The 22,209-nt window shown below is 40.6% G+C and overlaps 1 protein-coding gene across 4 annotated transcripts in view; it reads left to right on the top strand.

Moving 5' to 3' along the window:
• Positions 1-14,344, top strand: part of Rgs17 (regulator of G protein signaling 17) — a 94,301-nt gene extending 79,957 nt beyond the window's left edge. For 3 of the 4 annotated variants that reach the window (XM_031351990.1, XM_031351993.1, XM_031351991.1), the window contains 3 exons: positions 2,021-2,110; positions 2,993-3,227; positions 13,497-14,341. In XM_031351990.1, the coding sequence (XP_031207850.1) occupies positions 2,021-2,110; positions 2,993-3,227; positions 13,497-13,685 (514 nt within the window). In that variant the 3' untranslated portion in view covers positions 13,686-14,341. Of the gene's footprint in view, positions 1-2,020; positions 2,111-2,992; positions 3,228-13,496 lie in introns of all 4 variants that reach the window. The other variant, XM_031351992.1, reaches the window with a different exon arrangement.
• The last annotated feature ends 7,865 nt before the right edge of the window (positions 14,345-22,209 follow it).

The raw sequence follows: 22,209 nt of genomic DNA, 5'->3' as shown, positions 1-22,209 counted from the left end.
ACTATGCCTAACAGTAAACACTCAGTAAAAATGCAGGTTACAGAGTTCAAACTCTAGCCATACCATACAACTGGCGCTCTGTTTACAATCCATCTACCAGACCACTTGGACTTTACTTTCCTCACCTATAAAATGGGGATAATAATATCAATGCAAAGAGAATGGTGTTGCTGAAAGATAGCTTCCACTGAATGAATGAACCAATGTCATGGGACCTTCTTTTGCTTCAGATGGTTTCCCACAAGACCCGTCATCTTAGATCCACAGAAATATCAGTTTACTAACTCAGGAGCTTGAGTTTCTACTGAGGAAGGACCACTGAGTCTTCTTCATGCCTTCTCTCTTGCCAGGCAAGTGGGTGTCTTAACCCACTGTTGTAAGAAAGCAATGAGTTCTTAGAAACGGCACTAGAAGAGAGTGGTAAACAGCTCAAAACCTTTGCAGTAGCCATGGTGATGTGGGAATAGCAAATCATATACATAGTAAGGCCTGGAACTATCCCTATATTCCCTTATAATGGGCTTTTTCTCTCCCTGAGCGATGCAGATATAGGCCAGGTTAGACCAGATTAAAAGTAGATAAAGGCAAAAATTAGGAAGTAGCTCTCAGGTAGAGGTCAGTGAAGTCATGCATCTAGGCTAAAGCAAAGGGGTTTAATAGAGCTTAGGCAAGGAGTGGAGGCTTACAAGCTAGGAGCTGGAATTCTACTCATAACATGGACAGAACTGAGTCCCTGGGCAGGCACTCTTGGGTAGGTTGCCTGAAATGTGGAAATGGGGAATGATGACAGGTTAGCCCGGAGTTTTCTCCAAGCCAAGTGGACGGGAAGTTTCTCTGTGCAAGTGGGGTTAGGGGAAGCAGGGCAGGTGGAGTTTCCCAGCTTGTGCAGGGCAAGCAGGGGTTCCAGCCTAACTTCTTAATACTTCTTCTGGTGACCCTGTGATCTCTGGGACCCTGGTTTCTACCCCAAGGCACCATTAAGCTGAAGGGTACCTCATTCCAACAATTCCTACTCTCCTAGGTTAGCAGAACACTTGGGGCTTTCCCAGCTCCCAGCATCTTGCTCTGTGTCCCAGTGCCTTCTCTTCCTTCCTCCATTCCTGTTGCTGTGATAGAATACTCTGACAAATGCAACAGTTCAAGATATAGTCCACTATGGTCAGGAAGTCAAGCCAGCAGGACCTTGATGAAACCATCTCATCACACCCACAGTAAGGAAACAGGGAGGTGAATGCAAACATTCTTACATTGTCCAGGACCTGTGTCTGAAGAATGGTCCCACCCACAATTAAGTTTAGTTTTCCCACATCAATTATCATACTAAAGATATTTCCCCCTTATGCATGGCCAGAGTCCTATCTCCAGATGGTTGGAGATCCTGCATAGGTGACAGTGGGAAGCAACCATCACGCTTACCCAGTGGTCTCCTGCTTCACACGCTCAGAGTTGCTTCCTTGTCTCTGCCAAGACACTGGAGATTGACTGACATAGAACCCTACGCAGTTGCTCAATCTCTGGAGACTGGAAGAATGATGATATTAATGACAGAAACATGGCTTAAAGTCTGTATTGACTTCTGATATATTCTAGTTTCTTAGCTATTAATGGGGAGAAAGTAAATGAAAATAACTGAGCAGAACTAAGCAGAATGGAAAATGACTCTCTGCTCTTAAAGGTAACACAATAATATGTCAAATATCAAAGCATGTCCAATCTTGAAACTATAAATGTACAGCTAGGTAAAGGAATTAAGGTAACTTATGTAACCATGGAGTCAGAGTAGACAGTAACATCCCATGTGAGGATCCCAATTTAATTCTATGATTTTTAGAAGGTGGTATAGACTTACCAAGTCTCACTCTCCACCACTATTTTAAACTGTTATTCCTCTCTCTCTCTGAGTCTTTTGAATAATCCCACATGGTTGGCAGTGAAATCTCCTGAGACATGTTTCTCCTTCGAAAGTGATGTTTCTCTTTGGCTATTTGCAATTCCCTTGACAAAGTGTGTTACATTACAGCCTCACTGTCAGGAATGAGGAAAGAGGAGACGCTTCAGGGAGACCCCCACATACCACCAAAATGGAGAGCATCCAGGTCCTAGAGGAATGGTGAGTGTCAGCATTGGGGCAGGGAGAGCCTTTTCCCTGTTTAAATACCACAGATGTCCACTGGTGAGTGTCAGTGTTGGTCAGGGCAGGGAGAGCCATTTCCCTGTTTAAATACCACATATGCCCACCCAGTGCCCAAGCATCACCTCTTTGTGGTCCTCTCACAAATGGTTGTGTGGTATGAAAAGCAACTCAGCCTGGAAGGTCTCTCCTGTGGCTGCAATGACTTTTTACTAGGTTTCCAAGCCGGTACATTGTCTAAATTGATCTTCCTCTGTTAGTAAATAAAGATTATTGCATGAACTATCACGGGGTTAGGGGGAAGCCTTGATTTTACTTTTGTTGGCTGAAAATGCTTCTTGTGCACTGATCATTTTTGCCTGTATACAGGTCTGCTGCGGGCCATGTTCAGGTACTGAGCATTGAACCTGGGTCCTCTGGAAGAGCAGCCTGTGTGTGTATTCTTAACTGCTGAGCTATTCCTCCAGCCCTGTTGGAAATATTTTAAAATGTGCCTTCATTTTACAAGAGAACAATCTGAACACCACACACACACATACACACACACACACACACACACACATACACATGTGTCCATGACACAAATACACACATATACGTGTGCACATGCACAGGTACATACATGCTAGATGACCAAAATCAGCCAATCAAAACAGCCAGCTCGCCAGCTTCTGGTTTTGTAACCATCAGAACAGACTTCATCTAAGTCTTTCTAAAATGAGAAGTTGAAAGGCAATTTCCTGTCATCAAGCCAGGCAGAAGAGCAAAACCCGAACCAGTAGAGGGCAGCACATGACTACACATTTCTGCCAGCATGTCCAGGTGGATGTTGTTCCTAATGGCTTCATTCTGTCCCTGCAGCCAAAACCCCACTGCAGATGAAGTCTTGTCCTGGTCTCAGAATTTTGACAAGATGATGAAGGCTCCTGCTGGAAGAAACCTTTTCCGGGAGTTCCTCCGAACGGAATACAGCGAAGAGAACCTTCTCTTCTGGCTAGCCTGTGAAGACTTAAAGAAAGAGCAGAACAAAAAGGCCGTTGAGGAAAAGGCCAGGATGATATACGAGGATTACATCTCTATACTGTCACCGAAAGAGGTAAGAATCTGGAGGGCACTTCAGAGTCCCCCAGCCATGTTGAAGGCCAGGTCTCCCCACTCTGCTTTGGTCATTTATCTCTGGCTAAATGGTGTGTGACAGGTACTTCCTCTCTGTAACTAATTCCATGCAGAACTAAGTAAATTACTATGTTTTAAAGGGGGCGATGCTTTTCAAAATATGATGCTCAGGCCGTGAGCATCAACAGAGTCATTTGTCTAAAAAGCAAGTCTTTGAAGCCTACCCAGGAATTCTTTGTTCTCTCTCTCTCTCTCTCTCTCTCTCTCTCTCTCTCTCTCTCTCTCTCTCTCTGTGTGTGTGTGTGTGTGTGTGTGTGTGTGTGTGTGTGTACACATGCCTATTGGCGCACGTGCATTCAGAATCATGCTCAATTCCCCATCTACCTTATTCATGGAGTTGGGGTCTTGCAATTAATCCTAGAGCCCCCCAGCCTGCTTGCTCTGGGGATTTCCTGTCTCCTGCTTCTGGGGCTAGCATCACAAGGGGATATCACATCCATCAGACATTTCTTTATTATTATTATTATTATTATTATTATTATTATTATTATTATTAAATTCTTTTTTACAGTCCAGTCTTCATCCCCCTTCTGGTCTGCCTCTTGAACAATCCTCATCCCATACCTCTTCCTTCCTCCCTCCCCCAACCCCCATGTCCAAGAGGATGTCCCCCTGGGACCTCAAGTCTCTCTAGGGTTAGATGCGTCTTCTCTCACTGAGGCCAGATTAGGCAGTCCTCTGCTGTATGTGTGTTGGAGGCCTTTAACAGCTGGTGTATGCTGCCTGGTTGGTGGCTGACTGTTTGAGAGATCTCAAGGGTCTGGATCAATTGAGACTGCTGGTCTTCCCATGAGGCCACCCTCCTCCTCAGCTTCTTCCAGCTTTAATTCAACCACAGGGGTCCCTGGCTTCCATCCATTGGTTGGGTGCTAGTATCCGCATCTGACTCTTTCAGCTGCTTGTTTGGCCTCTCAGAGAGCTGCTATGCTAGGCTCCTGTGTGCAAGCACACCACAGCATCAGTAACAGTATCAAGGACCTGGGGCCTCCCACTGAGCTGGATCCCAATTTGGGCCAATCACTGTACCTCCTTTCTCTCATTCTCTTCTCCATTTTTGTCTCTGCAGTTCCTTCAGACAGGAACAATTCTGTGTCAGAGCTTTACAAGTTCCCCCTTCCCACTGTAGAACATTTTACCCAGGGTCCCTCCCTTTGAGTCCTGAGAGCCTCTCTAAGACCCTCAAGGTATATTCTAGAGAGTCCCTCCCACCTCCTACCTCTCGAGTTTGCCTGTTTCCATTCTTTCTGCTGGCCCTCGGGGCTTCAGTCCTATTCCCCCACACACACCCCAATACCTGATCATATTTCCTCCTTCCCCTCCCTGTCCCCTCTCCCACCCAGGTCCCTCCCTCCCTCCCTCTCTCCCTCCCTCTGTTCCCCTCCCCCGCAACTCCTGTGATTGCTTTTCCCTTTCTTTCTATCAAGTTTCTGGGAATGGAATCCAAACTCTAGTCTTCATGCTTGCAAGGCAATTGCTTTAACTGCTAAGCCTCCCCACACTGCACCCCCACCAAGTACTGCTTATCTGGACCTTTGGAAACTGAGCCCAGCATTCTGTGCATAAATGCTACTTTGAACATTTCTCTGAGTAGTTACTCAAAAGAAACAAACAAAATATAAAACCCCAAGGCATGCATGTTGACTCTTAGGCTGGGATTTTTTTCCCCAATATTGAAAGTCTCCCTTCCAATGACTCTTCTTTTTTTTTTTTTTCCAAGACAGACTTTCTCTGGGTAGCCCTGGCTGTCCTGGAACCCACTCTGTAGACCAGGCTGGCCTCGAACTCAGAAATCCACCTGCCTCTGCCTCCCAAGTGCTGGGATTAAAGGCATGCGCCACTACTGCCCAGCCTACCACTAACTCTTGGATAGAGATGGACAATAGAAATTATTTTACTTCCTATACACTTTCTAAGATGTGCTAGCCTGTTTTCCTTGTTATCCATAGGAACTTCTAACAGTCATATTGAATACTTCTAGCAATCATATTAAATCTGTAAGAGTCAATTTGCTCTTGAGGAATGTTCCCATCAAGGGGTGAGAACAATGTGCTGACCCAGTTCCCTGGATCCTAGATATCAGACTCCATACATGCTTACCCACCCCAGAAAACACAGTGGCTTCAAAAAGGCTTTCCCTTCTCCTCACTACCCTGCCCTGCTTCTTCTGTCCAGGATGCTCACCTGCACAGTTTAATGTATTGTCTCCTCCCAGAGTTTAGTCTCCTGAGCATTACCTGGCCGAAGTCCCCTAGAACAGGACTGTGGGCCTCGGTGCTTTGACAAGCTCTCCTCCACGGGATGCCATCCTCTCTACCCACGCTCCTTCTTTAAGACATGTCAGATGTAGATTCTTTCACACTCCCTAAATTGTGACCGTGACCAACTATTTCACGTCTAATGAATCCTCCCTAAATCACCTCCATTTTCATATTGAAATGCTACCAGTATTCCAGTATCCTCCAGCAGTATTTTCTCTGCAAATCGATAAACCTTCTGCCCAAGTTGTTTCTCCATTGCTGTGATAAAACACTGAGTAAAAGCTACCAGTGAGAAGAAAGGGTAAATATTTCATTTCCCAGAAGACCAATGAAAAGGCATCATTGTTGCAGGGTACCGAATGTTGGACTGTCTTGTGTTTACTTTGGTATTTTGTTAGTGTTAATTTTTAAAAATATATATATATAGTGTTAGGCTTTGATCCATGTAATTTTCAAAGTTATTTTATTAGTCCTAAGATAACTAACATGACACCAATTCCATGAATAACTAACCCACAAGCAATGGTTAGATTAGATTTCACTATCCCTCTAGGAAGCAAATAAACCTCTCTTAGACACAAATCCTCAGCTTCTTCCTCCACAGAAACAAAAAGTTCTCTCAAGTGTAAAAGTAAGACACCTGTAGCAAAGCTAAGGGGGTGTTGTTTGGCAGAATGTCACGTGACAGTGGCATTTCAGAATAAGAGTCAGTTTAAACTCCATTACTAATAATTTTAAGAGATTTATTTATTTCATGTATATGAGTACATTATAGCTGTCTTCAGACACACCAGAAGAGGGTGCCAGATACCACTACAGATGGCTGTGAGCCACGATGCATTTGGGTAGAAACAGACAAAGATGTATTCCAAGAAAATAAAAAGCTGCTGGGCGGTGGTGGCACACGCCTTGAATCCCAGCACCACTTGGGAGGCAGAGGCAGATAGATTTCTGAGTTCAAGGCCAGCCTGGTCTACAGAGTGAGTTAAAAGACAGCTAGGGCTACACAGAGAACCCTGTCTCGAAAACCCAAAACAAAAAAAGAAAAGAAAAGAAAAGAAAAAAAAGCTTAGGGAAAAGTTTTACATGTTTTATTGTTTTGTAATTGGTGGTGACTTCATATGGCATGAGATTTTTGTTTTGTTTTGTTTTGTTTTGTTTTTTGTTTTTCAAGACAGGGTTTCTCTGTGTAGCCTGGCTATCCTGGAACTCACTCTGTAGACCAGGCTGCCCTCGAACTCAGAAATCCACCTGCCTCTGCCTCCCAAGTGCTGGAATTAAAGGGGTGTGCCACCACCGCCCATCGAGAAATGTTAACTTTAATTTAGAAGACATGTTTCAGCTTTGACGTGGTGGCACACGCCTTTAATCCCAGCATTTGGGAGGCAGAGGCAAGCAAGTTTCTGAGTTCAAGGCCAGCCTGGTCTACAGAGTGAGTTCCAGGACAGCCAGGGTTATACAGAGAAACCCTGTCTCGAAAAAACTAAAAAAAAAAAAAAAAAAAATTCCTTTAAAGAAGCCATGCAACAGATTTTCTTAGGTTTATTTTATTTATTTATACACAGCACTCTGCTTGAACATATGCCTGAAGACCGGAAGAAGGCACCAGATCTCATTAAAATTATTATGAGCTACCATGTGGTAGCTCTGAATTGAACTCTGGAAGAGTAGTTGGTGTTCTTAACCTCTGAGACATCTCTCCAGCCCAACAAAACATTTTTTATTGGTTATTTTATTTATTTGCATTTCAAATATTATCCCCCTTCCAGGTTTCCCCTCTGCAAACACCCTATCCTATCCCCCTCCCCCTACTTCTATGAGGGTGCTTCCCTACCCACATACCCACTCCTGCCTCACACCATAGCATTCCCCTAAGCTGGGGCATCGAGCCTCCATAGGACCAAGGGACTCCCCTCTCATTGATGCCAGATAAGGCCATCTTCTGCTACATATGCAGCTGGAGCCATGGGTACTCTCTGGTTGGTGGTTTAGTCCCTGGGATCTCTAGGGGGTCTGGTTGGGTAGTACTGTTGTTCTTTCCATGGGGTTGCAAACCCCTTCAACTCCTTCTGTCCTTCCCCTAACTCCTCCATTGAGGTCCCCATTCTCAGTCCTGAACATCTGCATCTGTATTGGTCAGGCTCTGGCAGAGCCTCTCAGGGGACAGCTATACCAGGCTCCTGTCAGCAAGTGCTTCTTGGCATCAGCAATAGTGTCTGGGTTTAGTGTCGGCAGAAGGGATGGATCCCCAGGTAGGGCAGTCTATGGGTGGCCTTTCCTTCAGTCGCTGCTCCACTCTTTGTCCCTGCATTTCCTTTAGACAGGAACAATTCTAGGTTAATAATTTTGAGATGGCTGGGTGGTCCCATCCTCAAGCGGGGGCCATGCCTAATTTCTGGATGTTGTCTCTACATGTTCTCTCTCCCCTTTGTTGGGTATTTCAGCTAATGTTGTCCCCATTGGGTCTTGGGAACCTCTTGCATTCCTGGCATCTGGGATTTTCTAGGGCTGCCCCCCAGTTCCCTACACCCCACTGCTATATATCTCTGTTCAAGTTCCTGACCCTCTGTACTTCTTCCCCATCTCCTCCCACATGTAATCCAGTCCCACTTTACCCCTGTTCCTCTCTTCCTCCCAGGGTCCTCCCTCCGTCTACCTCCCATGATTGTCTTGTTCCCCCTTCTAAGTCAGACTGAAGCATCCACCCTTTGATTTTCCTTCCTTTTGAGCTTCATAGGATCTGTGAGTTGTATTTTGGGTATTCCGAGCTTTTTGCCTACTATACACTTATCATTGAGTTCATACCATGTGTGTTCTTTTGTGTCTGGGTTACTTCACTCAGGATGATATTTTCTAGTTCTATCCATTTGCCTGCGAATTTCATGAAGTCATTTTTTTAATAGCTGAGTAGCACTCCATTGTGTAAATGTTCCATATTTTCTGTATGCATTTCTTCACTGAGGGACATCTAGGTTATTTCCAGCTTTTGGCTATTATAAATAAGGCTGCTGTGAACGTAATGGAGAATGTGTCTTTGTTATATGTTGGAACATCTTTCAGGTATATGCCCAGGTATAGCTGGCTCCTCTGTTAGTACTATATCCAGTTTTCTGAGGAACAGCCAGATTGATTTCCATAGTGGTTGTACCAGTTTGCAATCCCACCAACAATGGAGGAGTATTCCTCTTTCTCTACATCCTCACTAGCATCTGCTGTCACCTGAGTTTTTAATCTTAGCCATTCAAACTGATGTGAGGTAGAATGTCAGAGTCATTATGATTTGCATTTCCCTAGTGACTAACGATGTTGAACATTTCTTTAGGAGCTTCTTGGCTATTCAAGATTCCTCAGTTGAGAATTCTTTGTTTAGCTCTGTGGTTTTTTTTTTTTTTTTTTTTTTTTTTTTTTTTGGTTTTTCGAGACAGGGTTTCTCTGTGTAGCCCTGGCTGTCCTGGAACTCACTCTGTAGACCAGGCTGGCCTCGAACTCAGAAATCCACCTGCCTCTGCCTCCCAAGTGCTGGGATTAAAGGCGTGCGCCACCACCGCCCGGCTTAGCTCTGTGTTTTTAAATAGGGTTATTTGGTTCTCTGGAGTATAACTTCTTAAGTCCTTTGTATATATTGGATATTAGCCCTCTATCAGATGTAGGATTGGCAAAGATCTTTTCCCAATCTGTAGGTTGTTGTTTTGTCCCGATGAAAAAGAATCTTTTCAATCTTTCCCATTTGTCTATAGTTGATCTTGGAGCCTGAGCCGTTGGTGTTCTGCTCAGGAAATTTTCCCCTGTGCCACTGTGTTTGAGATGATTCCCCACTTTCTCTTCTATTAGATTCAGTGTATCTGGTTTTATGTGGAAGTCTTTAATCCTCTTGGACTTGAACTTTTTACAAGGAGATCAGAATGGGTCAATTTGCATTCTTCTACATGCTGACCACCATTTGAGCCAGCATCATTTGTTGAATATGCTGTCTTTTTTCCACTGGATGGTTTTGGCTTCTTTGTCAAATAGCAGGTGACCATAGGTGTGTGGGTTTAATTCTTGGTCTTCAATTCTATTCCATTGATTTACCTGCCTGTCACTAACTGTACCAATACCATGCAGTTTTTATCACTATTGCTCTGTCGTACAGCTTGAAGTCAGGGATTGTCATTCCCCTAGAAGTTCTCTTATTGTTGAGAATAGTTTTTACTATCCTGGTTTTTTGTTATTCCAGATGAATTTAAGAATTGTTCTTTCTATCTCTGTGAAGAATTGAGTTGGAGTTTTGATGGGTAGATGGTAGATTGCTTTTGGTAAGACGGCCACTTTTACTATGTTAGTCCTGCCAATCCATGCGCATGGGAGATCTTTCCATCTTCTGAGGTCTTCTTCCATTTCTTTCTTTAGAGATTTTAAGTTTGTTCGTGTCATACAGATCTTTCACTTGCTTGCTTAAAGTCACATGGAGATATTTTATATTATTTATGACAATAGTGAAGAGTGTTGTTTCCCTAGTTTCTTTCTCGGCCTGTTTATCCTTTGAGTAGAGGAAGGCTACTGATTTGTTTGAGTTAATTTTATATCTAGCCACTTTGCAAAGTTGTTTATCAGCTGGAGGAGTTCTCTGGTGGAATTTTGGGGGTAACTTAAGTTTACTGTCATATCAATTGCAAATAGTGATATCTTTACGTCCTACTTTCCAATTTGTATCCCTTTGAGCTCCTTTTTTTGTCTAATTGCTCTGGCTAAAACTTCCGAGTACTATATTGAATAGATAAGGGGAGAGTGGGCAGCCTTGTCTAGTCCCTGATTTTAGTCGGATTACTTCAAATTCCTCTCCATTTAGTTTGATGTTGATTTGCTGTATGTTGGTTTTTTTGTTTTGTTTTGTTTTGTTTTGTTTTGTTTTCTCGAGACAGGGATTCTCTGTTTAGCCCTGGCTGTCCTGGAATTCACTCTTACTCTGTAGACCAGGCTGGCCTCGAACCCAGAAATCCATCTGCCTCTGCCTTCCAAGCGCTGGGATTAAAGGTGTGCACTGGGATTAAAAGTGTTGTGTTTTGTCAAATGTTTTCTTTCTTTGTTGGGTCTTTGTGTGGTTTATGTATCAGCATAACTGTGGCTTCATAGAACAAATTAGGTAGTGTTCCTTCTCTTTCTATTTTGACTATTGTGTCAATGTTTTCTATGGTATCTTCTACATCTGAGATTCTCTCTTCTATTCTGTTGGTGGTGCTTGCATCTCTGACTCCTGATCTTTCCTAGGTTTTCTATCTCCAGGGTTGTCCTCCCTTTGTGATTTCTTTATTGTTTCTATTTCTTTTTTATTTTATTTTTTTCGAGACATGGTTTCTCTGTATAGCCCTGGCTATCTTGGACTCACTCTGTAGACCAATCTGGCCGTAAACTCAGAAATTCGCCTGCCTCTGCCTCCCAAGCGCGGGATTAAAGGTGTGCGCCACCACGTCCGGCTTATTGTTTCTATTTCTATTTTTAGATCCTGGGTAGTTTTGCTCAATTCCTTCACCTGTTTGGTTGTGTTTTCCTGTATTTTTTTAAGAGATTTATATGTTTCCTCCTTAATGGTTTCTATCTATTTACCTGTGTTCTCCTGTATTTCTTTGAGGGAGTTATTTATGTCCTTCTTAAAGCCCTTTATAATCATCATGCAATGTGAGTTTAGATCAGAATCTTGCTTTTCATGTAATTTGGGGTATTCAGGGCTTGTTATAGTGGGAGAACTGGGTTCTGATGATACCAGGTAGCGTTGGTTTCTCTTGCTTATGTTCTTGTGCTTGCTTCTCCTCATCTGCTTGTCTCTGGTGTTAGCTGGTCTTGCTGTCTCTAACTGGAGCTTGGCCCTCCTGTGAACCTGGGTGTGTCTGTCAGCAGTCCTGGGGGTCAAGCTTTCTCTGGGTGGGATTAGGGTGCTAAGGGCTGTAACACAGGGTCAGTTCGCGGGCACAGAAGGAAACTGGAATGATAATGTCCCCAGATGCACTGTGGTTTCTTTGTCCACTGGGCCCCAGGCAGGTCCCATTTGGACCAGGTATTGGGGTGGTAGTGGTGGTCTCACCTCTTAGCTTGGGTATGTCAACACTCCTGGAGGACAAGCTTTCTCCTGGTGGGATTGGGATGCGGAGGGTTGTAGAACAGGTTCAGCTCCTGGGCACAGAAGCCAAAACATGTTTTTTTAAAAAAGAAAATTCCCAACAAAGAAGACTATATAGTTCAGTTAAAAGATAGATCAACTTTCTTTTAGCTTAAGTTGGTTGGGTCATACTGAAGAAATTAATTCCTGACCTTCATTTCTGGACAAATCTATCAAACTGCCCTTTGGGGTATCCATCATTCTAACACATGTCTGTTGAGTTCAGGAACACCATAACATTGGCTTCATTCTGAGATCACTATAGACAGCACACAGTTCTCTGTGGTGGAGAAAAGCAGCCAAAATCAAGATGGCTCTCTCAACATGCTTACTCTAAGTTGTTTCGGTGTAAACATCAAAGGCTACATATTTTAAGAGATTTTCAGCTGGGCTAGAGAGATGGCTCAGCAGTTAAGAGCACTGACGGCTCTGCCAGAGGTCCTCAGTTCAATTCCCAGCAACCACATGGTGGCTCACAACCATCCGTAATGGGATCTGATGCCCTCATCTGGTGTGTCTGAAGACAGAGACAGTGTATTTACATATATGAAATAAATAAATTCTTAAAAAGAGAGAGTCAGCTGTGGCCACAGTTGAAAGCAGTCATCACTCAGAGTAATTATTTTTGTCTCCTGTACTGTTTTCCTTTTATCCCTCTCTTTTTGCTATGCTGGCAATGGAAGCCTCAGATAGAGATCTGTAGGGTTTTTTTGTTTTGTTTTGTTTTTTTCCCCTGGTATGGCCTTTCAAGACAGAGCTTTCATTCTAACCATGGGCTTAATGCTATTTATTTGTCCCTACTTTCCTTTCTAACATGTCCTCTGTGCGCCAAGGGAATGGTCCAGTAATAGAGGGATGTGTCAGGTTACTGAACTTCTTACTGAATTTAATTTCTGTATACTTTTAAAGTTCCACTGCATTGATAATTTTAGTAAATATTCTGTATTCCTAAAATTCTTTTATTAAATATTATACATCATTATACTGGTTTCTGTTTCATATGTAGAGATCTTTTACAGATGTCTCCTCAGTGCGTCCACTCGGATAGGACATTAGGCCTACCTGTTTCCTCTTTCCTCTTCCACGGCTGTGCTCTCCATTCTTGACTTTGAGAGACCATTGCAGTATGAAGCTACCAAGTACTACATATGACCTTTGTGCTTGTTTTGGTTGGGGAGCTCTTTTCTGCCTTTAGATTTGTGTCCCACTGTCAACAGAGTCACCCCTAAGAATCACAGGAGTGGGGGTGGGGGTGAATTCACATTCTGATTCTTCTCTGTTTTTTTTTTAATTCTTTTTTTTTTTTTAAGATTTATTTATTTTATATATGTGAATACACTGTTACTGTCTTCAGACGCACCAGAAGAGGGCATCAGATCCTATTACAGATGGTTGTGAGCCACCATGTGGTTGCTGAGAATTGAACTCAGGACTTGTGGAAGAGCAGTCAGTGCTCTTAACCACTGAGCCATCTCTCCAGCCCCAGATTCTTCTCTGGCACACTATGATATGTTGAGAAGATCAACACAGAGGAGCCAGGATATCTGTGAACCAAATTTCTAGTTTCTTTCTTTTTCTTTTTTTCTTCTTCTTTTCTTCCCCATTGTTTAATTCAGCATCAGAAGGGGGAAATCACTAAGCATTTTTTAGCCTTTGAAAGGACCATCTCTAGTGTCTGGTGTCTCAGCGTTGTGGGTGAGAGACTTAATGTATGAAGTCCCTCTGAGATGTGGTGATTACTTGACCGAGGCCTTTTGTTTGAAAACCACGTGGACATATCTGCTTCTTTTCCTTTTAGGTCAGCCTGGATTCTCGAGTTAGAGAGGTGATCAACAGGAATCTGCTGGACCCCAGCCCTCACATGTACGAAGATGCCCAGCTTCAGATCTACACCCTAATGCACAGAGATTCTTTCCCAAGATTCTTGAACTCGCAGATCTATAAAGCTTTTGTGGAAAGTACTGCCAGCTGTACTTCTGAATCCTAATTTTCATTTGAAAGGCCAAAAAAAAAAAAATCATTTCAGAGGGCTGGGATGGGAAATAAAAGTAATTAAATAACATCAGAAATTGAGTTCCTGAAAAACTACAGGTTGGCTGCTGGGGAAAGACAATGGGGGAAGGCCTCTTGTCTCCATTTTTATCAAGGTTGTCCATGATTCTGTTTGGAAAAAAAAAAAAAAAGCCTATATGAGACAATGAATTGCCAAATTAAGTTTGTTTGATGCAACACTTGCTCTACTTGCAAGTAAACTGTGTTCCTAGTCCTCTGAACAATCCCCTAGTGCATCTCTAGAGGCCGCATGTGCAAAGTCAAACTGCTTTGTCTGCCCTTTTCTTGTACTATTAAATCAGTAGCATTCCTTGTATCTGTATTTAAGGACTTTTGTGCAATATGGTCTCTTAGAAACAATTGCCAACAAATTGGCTGTGGTTTGCATTTTTTTAATCATAATCTGATACACACAAAGGCTATTTTAAACATGTTACAGTGACATTTAACCATGCTACATACTGTGTTTAGTACACGGACTCGGAAGCCAATTTTTCTGTACATGTTAAAAAAAAAAAGTAGCTGTTGAAGAATCTTATTGTGTGAGCCCTCTGGTTGTTCACTGCCCAAATCCTGGCGTTTGTTACAGAAGAGTTTACTATACTAGGAGAAAGGAAGAAAGAAAGAAAGAAAGAAAGAAAGAAAGAAAGAAAGAAAGAAAGAAAGAAGAAAGAGAGAGAGAGAGAGAGAAAGAAAGAAAGAGAGAAAGAAAGAAAGATAGAGAGAGGGGGAGAGAGAGAGAAAAAGGAAAGAAGGAAGGAAGGAAGGGAGGAAGGAAGGAAGGAAAGAAGAAAAGACAAGAGGGAAAAAGAGAAAAAACAACAATGATTAACAATGATAAGAAAAAATTTAAAAGCACAAAACAATCTGCAGATATCCTGTCTTATCAAAAATTCCAAGAGCGATACTGTTTTTAGGTCTAAGAGAAGAAAAGAGGCAATGTACATATCAAATGTCCACTATTATAACTGATTTACTAAAGAATGGCTCCTCAGCTCTAAAAGAGTTATGCAAACCTATGAATATCGGCAGGTAAACAATAATAAGCTTGATAATCCAGTTTGGAAATATAAAGGAAAAGATATAGTAAAGGAATGACTATGTGTAATGCTGTTAAAAACAAAACAAAACAAAACAAAACAAAACAAAAACAACAAAACCAAACCAAAAACATCTCCCGGAATCACATCTGGCATGTGGCGTGTTCACCTTGAGTGTATAATCCAGTGAAAAGCTTAAGTTTTTCCTAAGCAACATTTTACAAAGGACTATAAAGAAGAAAACCTTCAATGTCAGACCTTAACTGTTTTCATGTGGTCTCTCAAGAAGGACTTATTTTAGCATTGTTAAAAAACAAACTCTTAACCCTCATCCATAATTAAAAGGCAGTACAGTGCTCAAACCTTTTAGCTGCCAATATTATTTATTTTATAATTGCATTAACTCTACATGAAATATTCACCTGGCCATGACATGTAATTCTGACCTTCAGAACAGTATCGTCTTGTGCATAAAACCAAAATTACAATCAATGTCATATTTATATCAAGGTCTTACCTTTCAATATCAAAATCCCCTGGAGACTATTTTTTTAATCTTAAACTCAATGAATATATGTTGAGAAACCTTAAAAAAATGAAAGATTTAAAAAGATTTATATCCACTGAGAATACAGGCCTTATATTAAGGATGATATTAAAATTATAGATTTTATTTGTCATTTTTAACTACCTCTCATTTTTTTAATTTATTAAACATATTTTTTTAAAGTGCAAGTTTGGAGTTTTCTTTTTAACTTTATTTTACTTGAAAGGTTGGCATCATGTTTCTTTTTCCATAAATTTAAAACATTTCAAGAATTGTTTTTTAAGTGAATATGATTTTCTAATTTATATAGAATTCAGGAGCTATGATTCAAAGGGCTATTACATATTCCCTATGCAAATATTTTAACTGTTGCAGTGTTTGACAAAATGAGATTTAAAAAAAAAACAATTTGCAGAGTGGAAAAACAAAACGTTGTGTTTACACTGGCGCCGCTGACTATCCTACCATGCTCAGCACTTTTAAATACATTATTTATGAAAACGTAGTTAAAATGCAAGGTAGAAGATATTTATAATAGTCATCTTTTAGCAAATGCCTGTGGATTTTTTTTTTTCCTGAAAGTGTTAGTGTGTTTAAGATACGCTTTGCTCGTGTCACCTAGATATTTACTATTTGAAGAGTTTTGGTAATCTGTTGAAAAAAAGATAGTTATGAAGATGTTTACAAAAAATCCTATTTTTTCCTAAAGAGTCAAGAAAATGTCAAAGCATCATTGCTTCTATTGTGAAGTCCCACCGTTCTGAATGATTTGATTCTTTTCTTGATTAGTGTTTATTATGCTAATATGATGTGTACACATATATAATATGCCATCGTCCTCATTTCTGTATTTGAGGCACAATGAATTGGTGCACATGACCAGAAGATATGTAATATACTACCACACCTTGCATGCATAATTGTTTTCGATGTAGACTTTATTATATTCCTGTTACTGTGGATGCTAGTGACTTACGGTCGCAGGTGATCTTTACAATACGCTCTGGACTATTGGGCGAGCTGTCTGCTTGACAATGCATTTAGTATTTTACCAAATGTAAGAGGTAAGGGCCTTTAGAGAGTCCTCATCTCTAACCTAGGCATTTGCAGTGTTTGATTTCAAAGTTGCTGTATCTTTGGAACCGGGGTACAAGGTTTCACTGAGCGGGTTCTGGAGCCAATTTGCACAGTCCCTGTCATGAGCCACTGCTGTGTGAGCAGCTCTGTGCTAAATTCCTATTGCAGGGGGATGGTTTCTTGTTTCACTTCAGAATGTTTCAAGTTTTGAAGAGTGTGTGTGTGGACTTGTGACTATGCCAGTCTTTAAAGTATGGTGTGGTTTCTTCTGTTTAAGTCACAGAGCTATAATAAACAAACAAAAGCCCTCAACTGGTGTCTCTGCCACCATTCCAAGAGCACAACATTTGCTTCAGTCAAATTTGATTTAATTCCTAGTGAGTAAATCGCTCCCTGGGGGAAATCCTAGCACTTTAAATGAAGCACCTTACATTTACGATTGCGAAGACAACTTTGTATATTGTTGGAATCTGCTAGTGCACACAAAAGAGGTTAACATACTTTGGATAGTACCTGTCTATAGGCATATCTATTATGGAAAAAGAAGGAGATTGTGTAGGTGATGTATACAGAGGTGTGTGAGCGGCATCAAAGACAGATGTCTTCATAGGTGTATCTTACACATGGACATGCTAATGCTGGAGGGGTGACTCTTCTCTTCCTGGCTTATGACGATGTCATCCGAACTTAGCACAGATGCTCTCACGGCATGACGAGGCACATACGAATGTAAGCAAAACAGGATTTTGATACTGAAGTCATAAATGTAAAAGTCAAAATTATAACATGGCCTTTAACACATCTTACAATATTTATATATGACCAGTTCTAACAGTGTGTCACTGTGCCTAGAAAGTTTTATTAGTGCCCTTCAATGTCTCCTCGAATAAAGAATGTGCTATATTTATTTGATAGTTAAGTGTCAAAGGACTATAGAAATAGATAAAGGCTTATCTGTTGAAAACAAATATATATATATATATCTCCCCATTGTGCTAATTTGAAATAATACTTGAATCTTAATTTAAGTCCATTCGTTCATTCTAGAATTTTTTTTTAATAGTCTCATAAAAAGTCACATTGTAATTGTGGAAACTACACTTGCCACAAATAAAAAAAATCAGGTGCTTTGGTGAAGGTTTTTAAATGGAAGGAATGAAAATAAAGCATAGAAAAAAAACTAACTTTTTGAAGAACCATCAATTTGTTTTTAAACAGGTAGAAGATACACCTACAACCCAACATAACATGAATTTTTGAATACTTTCAGCTTTTATATATTGACATATTGTTTTCAAATAGGAAATACGGTCAAAAGATTGAGTTACCTATCTATTTAGATTGGCAGTTAATGACCAATCTCCGAAGTATCTATTTTCAAATCTGTTTGAGTCGTCTTTTCTGTTCTTAAGTTTCTGATCAACATAAAATGTTGTCCCTAGAAAGGAATATACCATGTGTAATAATCTTAGTAATTCTTCACTCACCACAGTTGGAAATATTTACCATAAAACCTACCAAACCTTCCTTCAGAGCATATCTGCAAGATTACAATATCGTTATAATATCATTGCAGCACACACAGTGCATGAAGAATCAATGGCTTTGATTTCTGTGGATGTTAAAAAATATTCCTCTTACAGATATAGTCTCAAGCAGCCGTAGGGACATGTTTTCTTTCCCAGTGGTTGAAGAGAATATCCTTCTGTAGAAAATATCAGGAGTTGGAGTGTTGCCTAAGTTGAGCAAATGGGATTGGGGACTCATTTGATTCTCATAACAAAAGCTCCAACTTGAGAAAAAGCAGTTATCTAAAGCGCTCATGATGACAAACAACCACATGCACTATTTTAATGCCATGCATGCAATCTGAAATTTGGTCCCCTTCTCCTGTCTTACATCAAGTGTTTTCTGTTGCAATTTTTTTCCATTGATTCATGCCTTTATCACAGCATTTCAGCTTCTTAAACAGTTAGAAATATGTGAGTTTTAAACCAATGATTAAACAAACTGTCTAAGATTTGGGCACATTTCCTTTTGAAGTAACAGAGCTGATTTCAAGTTGTATTTATATCCGGAGATGGTAGGGAAAGTCACATAACCTTTCTGAATCTGTTTCTTCATCTGAAAATGAAGGACATTGATTATGGGGTGTCCACGGGAACAATAATGGTGCATATAGTAATTGATGGGAGCTCTTCTGCCCAGTGATAACCACCTTTTTAGGAAGGTCTGTAGTTGGTGTCATTTCAGTGTACTCACTCTCTCCTCACGTTTCCTTGAAAAGTTTAGGTTAGCACACAAAGAGGGTTTCATCATGACATTTTCCAACTGGTGTCTCATTATATCTTGTTCTCATTTGTTCCCCACTGCCTTTCCCTGGGCCTTCTACTTTCTTTGCTTATTTTTTTAAACATACTTGAAATTTTTAAATATGCACAGGTATGCACAAACACCACACGCACACTGGCACACACACACACAGACACATACACACACAGATACACAGACATACCTCCCCCACAGACACATGCACAAGCACACATGCACAGACACACCCACACCCACTCACCACACAGACACACACATGCACAGACACATATACACACTGACACAGACACACACAGACATATACACATAAACACAGACACACAAAGACATATACACATAAAGACAGACACACGCACACATGCACACTCAAAGATGGAGACATAGGAAATAAAATCACCATTCTGTGGATGGGAATACCATAGAATCAAGTTAGTTACTAATATGCCAAGTATGCCAGTGGGTGACATAGCTAAAAACAATTTCATAAGGCATGATTGAAAATTAATTCCTTCAATATTAGTGTGACTGTTGATTCTATCATGAAGCTGTGAATAGAAAGATGATACAAGGGGCTAAGTGTTTATTAAGAGTTTCACCAAACTTTAGAATATTTTCAGCTTTATGGAAACATTACAAAGGCAGTACAGAATGCCCTCATGTGTTCCACATGTCTGGGAAGCAATTTTCCCAACTAATTACTAAAATTGACACATTATGTCTACACCACTCCATCCTCCTCCTGACGATTCGCCTTGTCTTCTCTCTGCCCTTCCCATCCTGTAACCACACGATCTCCTGTTGTTATCTTTCTTTGTGTTCCTTAAATGTTCTTGTTCTTTTCAAAACCTTGACAGTTTTGAGTGGAAATGACACCTATTGTGCAGAGCATCACTCTGCAGGGTGGGATTTGTCAAGATGCCTCATGTTTAGATGAGTGGTCTTTGGTTTCTGGAAGGAATAGTGTTATTCTGTTCTTTCTATTGTAGATTTGTTTGTATTTTATGTGATGGAGTGTTTTGTCTGCATGTATGTATGTGACCACATGTGCACAGCACCTGAGACCAGAAGAGTCCTCTGGAATTGGAGCTACAAATGGTCTTAAGCCTCCATATGGGTTCTGGGAACTGAATCAGGGTCTTCAGTAAGAACAGCAAGTGCTCTTAACTGTTGAGCCACCTGTCCAGCCCTGAACAGCCAACCTTATTACATGATATCTCAAAGGCATATGCCACTAGGATAAGTACTCTTGCTTGGGGCTCCCCCTTCCTATTGCTGTTCACCCTGTCACTGATTTAAACATTGCCTGTTGGAGACAGCCTCTCTGCTGCCAAGTGATCTACATGCAAAGAGGGAAATAGATCCTGCATTTACACTGAGCAAGAAAAACAACCAACCAACCAAAACAAAACAACAACAACACTGGCTGATTTCTAGGCTCCATTAGAGGATGAGTAACAAATACTATAAAGAAAATGCAATGGATTAGGAAGTGAAATAAGTCCAAAGCAGTGTTAGCTTGGATATCTACGTGGTAAAAGTGTAACTGTTCTCTGAAACACCTTTCAGTGTAACTGTTCTCTGAAACACCTTTCGTACTTATCTAGATCCTGCACACATGTTGGATTTGAAGATTTTAGTCTCCTTAATTGTAGCAAGAGGTTATTTATTACTGTGTTTAATGCCTTCCTATATACCGTCCCCTGAGCAATGTATACAATGCTCAAGTGTAGAAGGCTTGATGTTGTTCCTCGGTGTTGTCATATTGTTTCTTGTATGTGATTGTAAAGAGTTTGCAAAATACTAAAAAAGTATTTTAATGAATTTCATTCTGTGAAATACATCATTTTGAACATGTACAATTTCTTACTTCCATGCTCATTCCATTTAGTGATCTATTTCCATATTTTGTATTCTACCAATATAATTATTAGTGGACCACAAAAAAAGGTCCCAAGTACATGAATAGAAGAGTAGCCCGGCTTGGCTATTTTATAATACCAAAATACCTGTGGGTACTCATAGTTGAATAGATACTCCAGATTCTTTTTTTCTTGCAGCTCAAGTTTGTCTGGGTTTTTCTCCCATTGAACCGATTTCATCATTTCCCTATGTACAATAATAGACTTCCTGAAAGTGCTACAGTTTTACCATGTAATAGATTTGAGCATGACAATACTGTAAGAAAACTCAGGAGTCCCTAAGTATATCTGAGTTTTCAAAGGAAATCAAATAATAGGTGTTTTCATTTAACTATATTGTGGCAATTTATGGGTATTGTTGTAAAATGCATATGCGTTATTACACTGACTTTCATAACATGTTTTGAATTAATAAAGAATTCTCCCATGTATCCGTAGACAAGTCATTGCTTGCTTATTGGTGTAATGCTATCTGAGTATAACAACTTCTGGGTGGAATCTTCACATTGTTATGTAACATTAGAGTAGCTTTTTATAAGAAATAAAATATATTCTTGAAATTGCTGATGTCTTAAAACTGTAGTAGAGGGATTTCTCACACTAAAATCAAAGTACATCACCATTCATTTCTATGGCAGAAAAATAACTTCAAGATGAGCTTTAGGGTTAAAAGTAACTTTTCCTGGTAGAGATAGAAAACACCTGACAATTTTCTATATTCAGGTCTGAATCAAAACAAAACAGGTTTCAACCTCCATCTACAGGTACACATTTACCTAGTGTCACCTGGGTGCAAAAAGGGAAGGGACATTTGAGGTGCTGGAATTGCTTGCTATTATTTGAAAAGCTGCTACATTTCTTCATGCCAGTGCCCTTGTATATGATGCTATGGATTTATTAGATATGATGCAAAATTCATTTTATTTAAAGAATCTGTAACTAATAGTTTTGATTAGTGTTAATGGTAAGAGTACACATTTGGTTCTAAAAAGAAAACAGTTTGATCAGTAGTGAACCACCGTGGTCCAAATACCAGCTAGTAGTCCAGTAGAATCCGCAAGTAGACCAAGCTTCAATTCCTGCTTCCCAAGAGTGGCTTGTCTGTATTTATTCACGTCCTGTTACCCACTTCTCTGGTGGGCAGTGGTTAAATCTTTTGAAATTGTAAGTGCATCAGTTAGTAGTCAGGAGGATGGATGCCCACTCGAGGTAGGCCTTTGATTTTTCTGTCTTTCTTTTTTTTAATTGTAGGGCTGCTGACTTGAGCCTTGAACAAGCTAATCGAGTACTTCCCATGAGTTACAACTTCAGAGCAGAATAAGGAAAGTTTTTAAATGCTTCTTTGTGTTGTAGTGTGTTAGTTTTAACTTGGATTTGTAGGAGGGAGCAAGAGCAAGACAGTGAGAGAGCAAGGGAGAATCGGATTGAGTGGATCAGAATGCGAGGCAAGAAACGGAGAAAACTAGCGAATGGTGTGGTGGCTGACGATAGGAAAACAGATTTTGTGGCATCACTGGGAGGTTCAGTAGGATATGCCTGCCCTTG

The sequence above is a fragment of the Mastomys coucha genome, unplaced genomic scaffold, assembly GCF_008632895.1.
Source record: "Mastomys coucha isolate ucsf_1 unplaced genomic scaffold, UCSF_Mcou_1 pScaffold5, whole genome shotgun sequence".
NCBI classification, from domain to species: domain Eukaryota; kingdom Metazoa; phylum Chordata; class Mammalia; order Rodentia; family Muridae; genus Mastomys; species Mastomys coucha.
The sequence above is the reverse complement of the archived record's forward strand: the minus strand, read 5'-3'. Positions and strand labels throughout refer to the sequence as shown.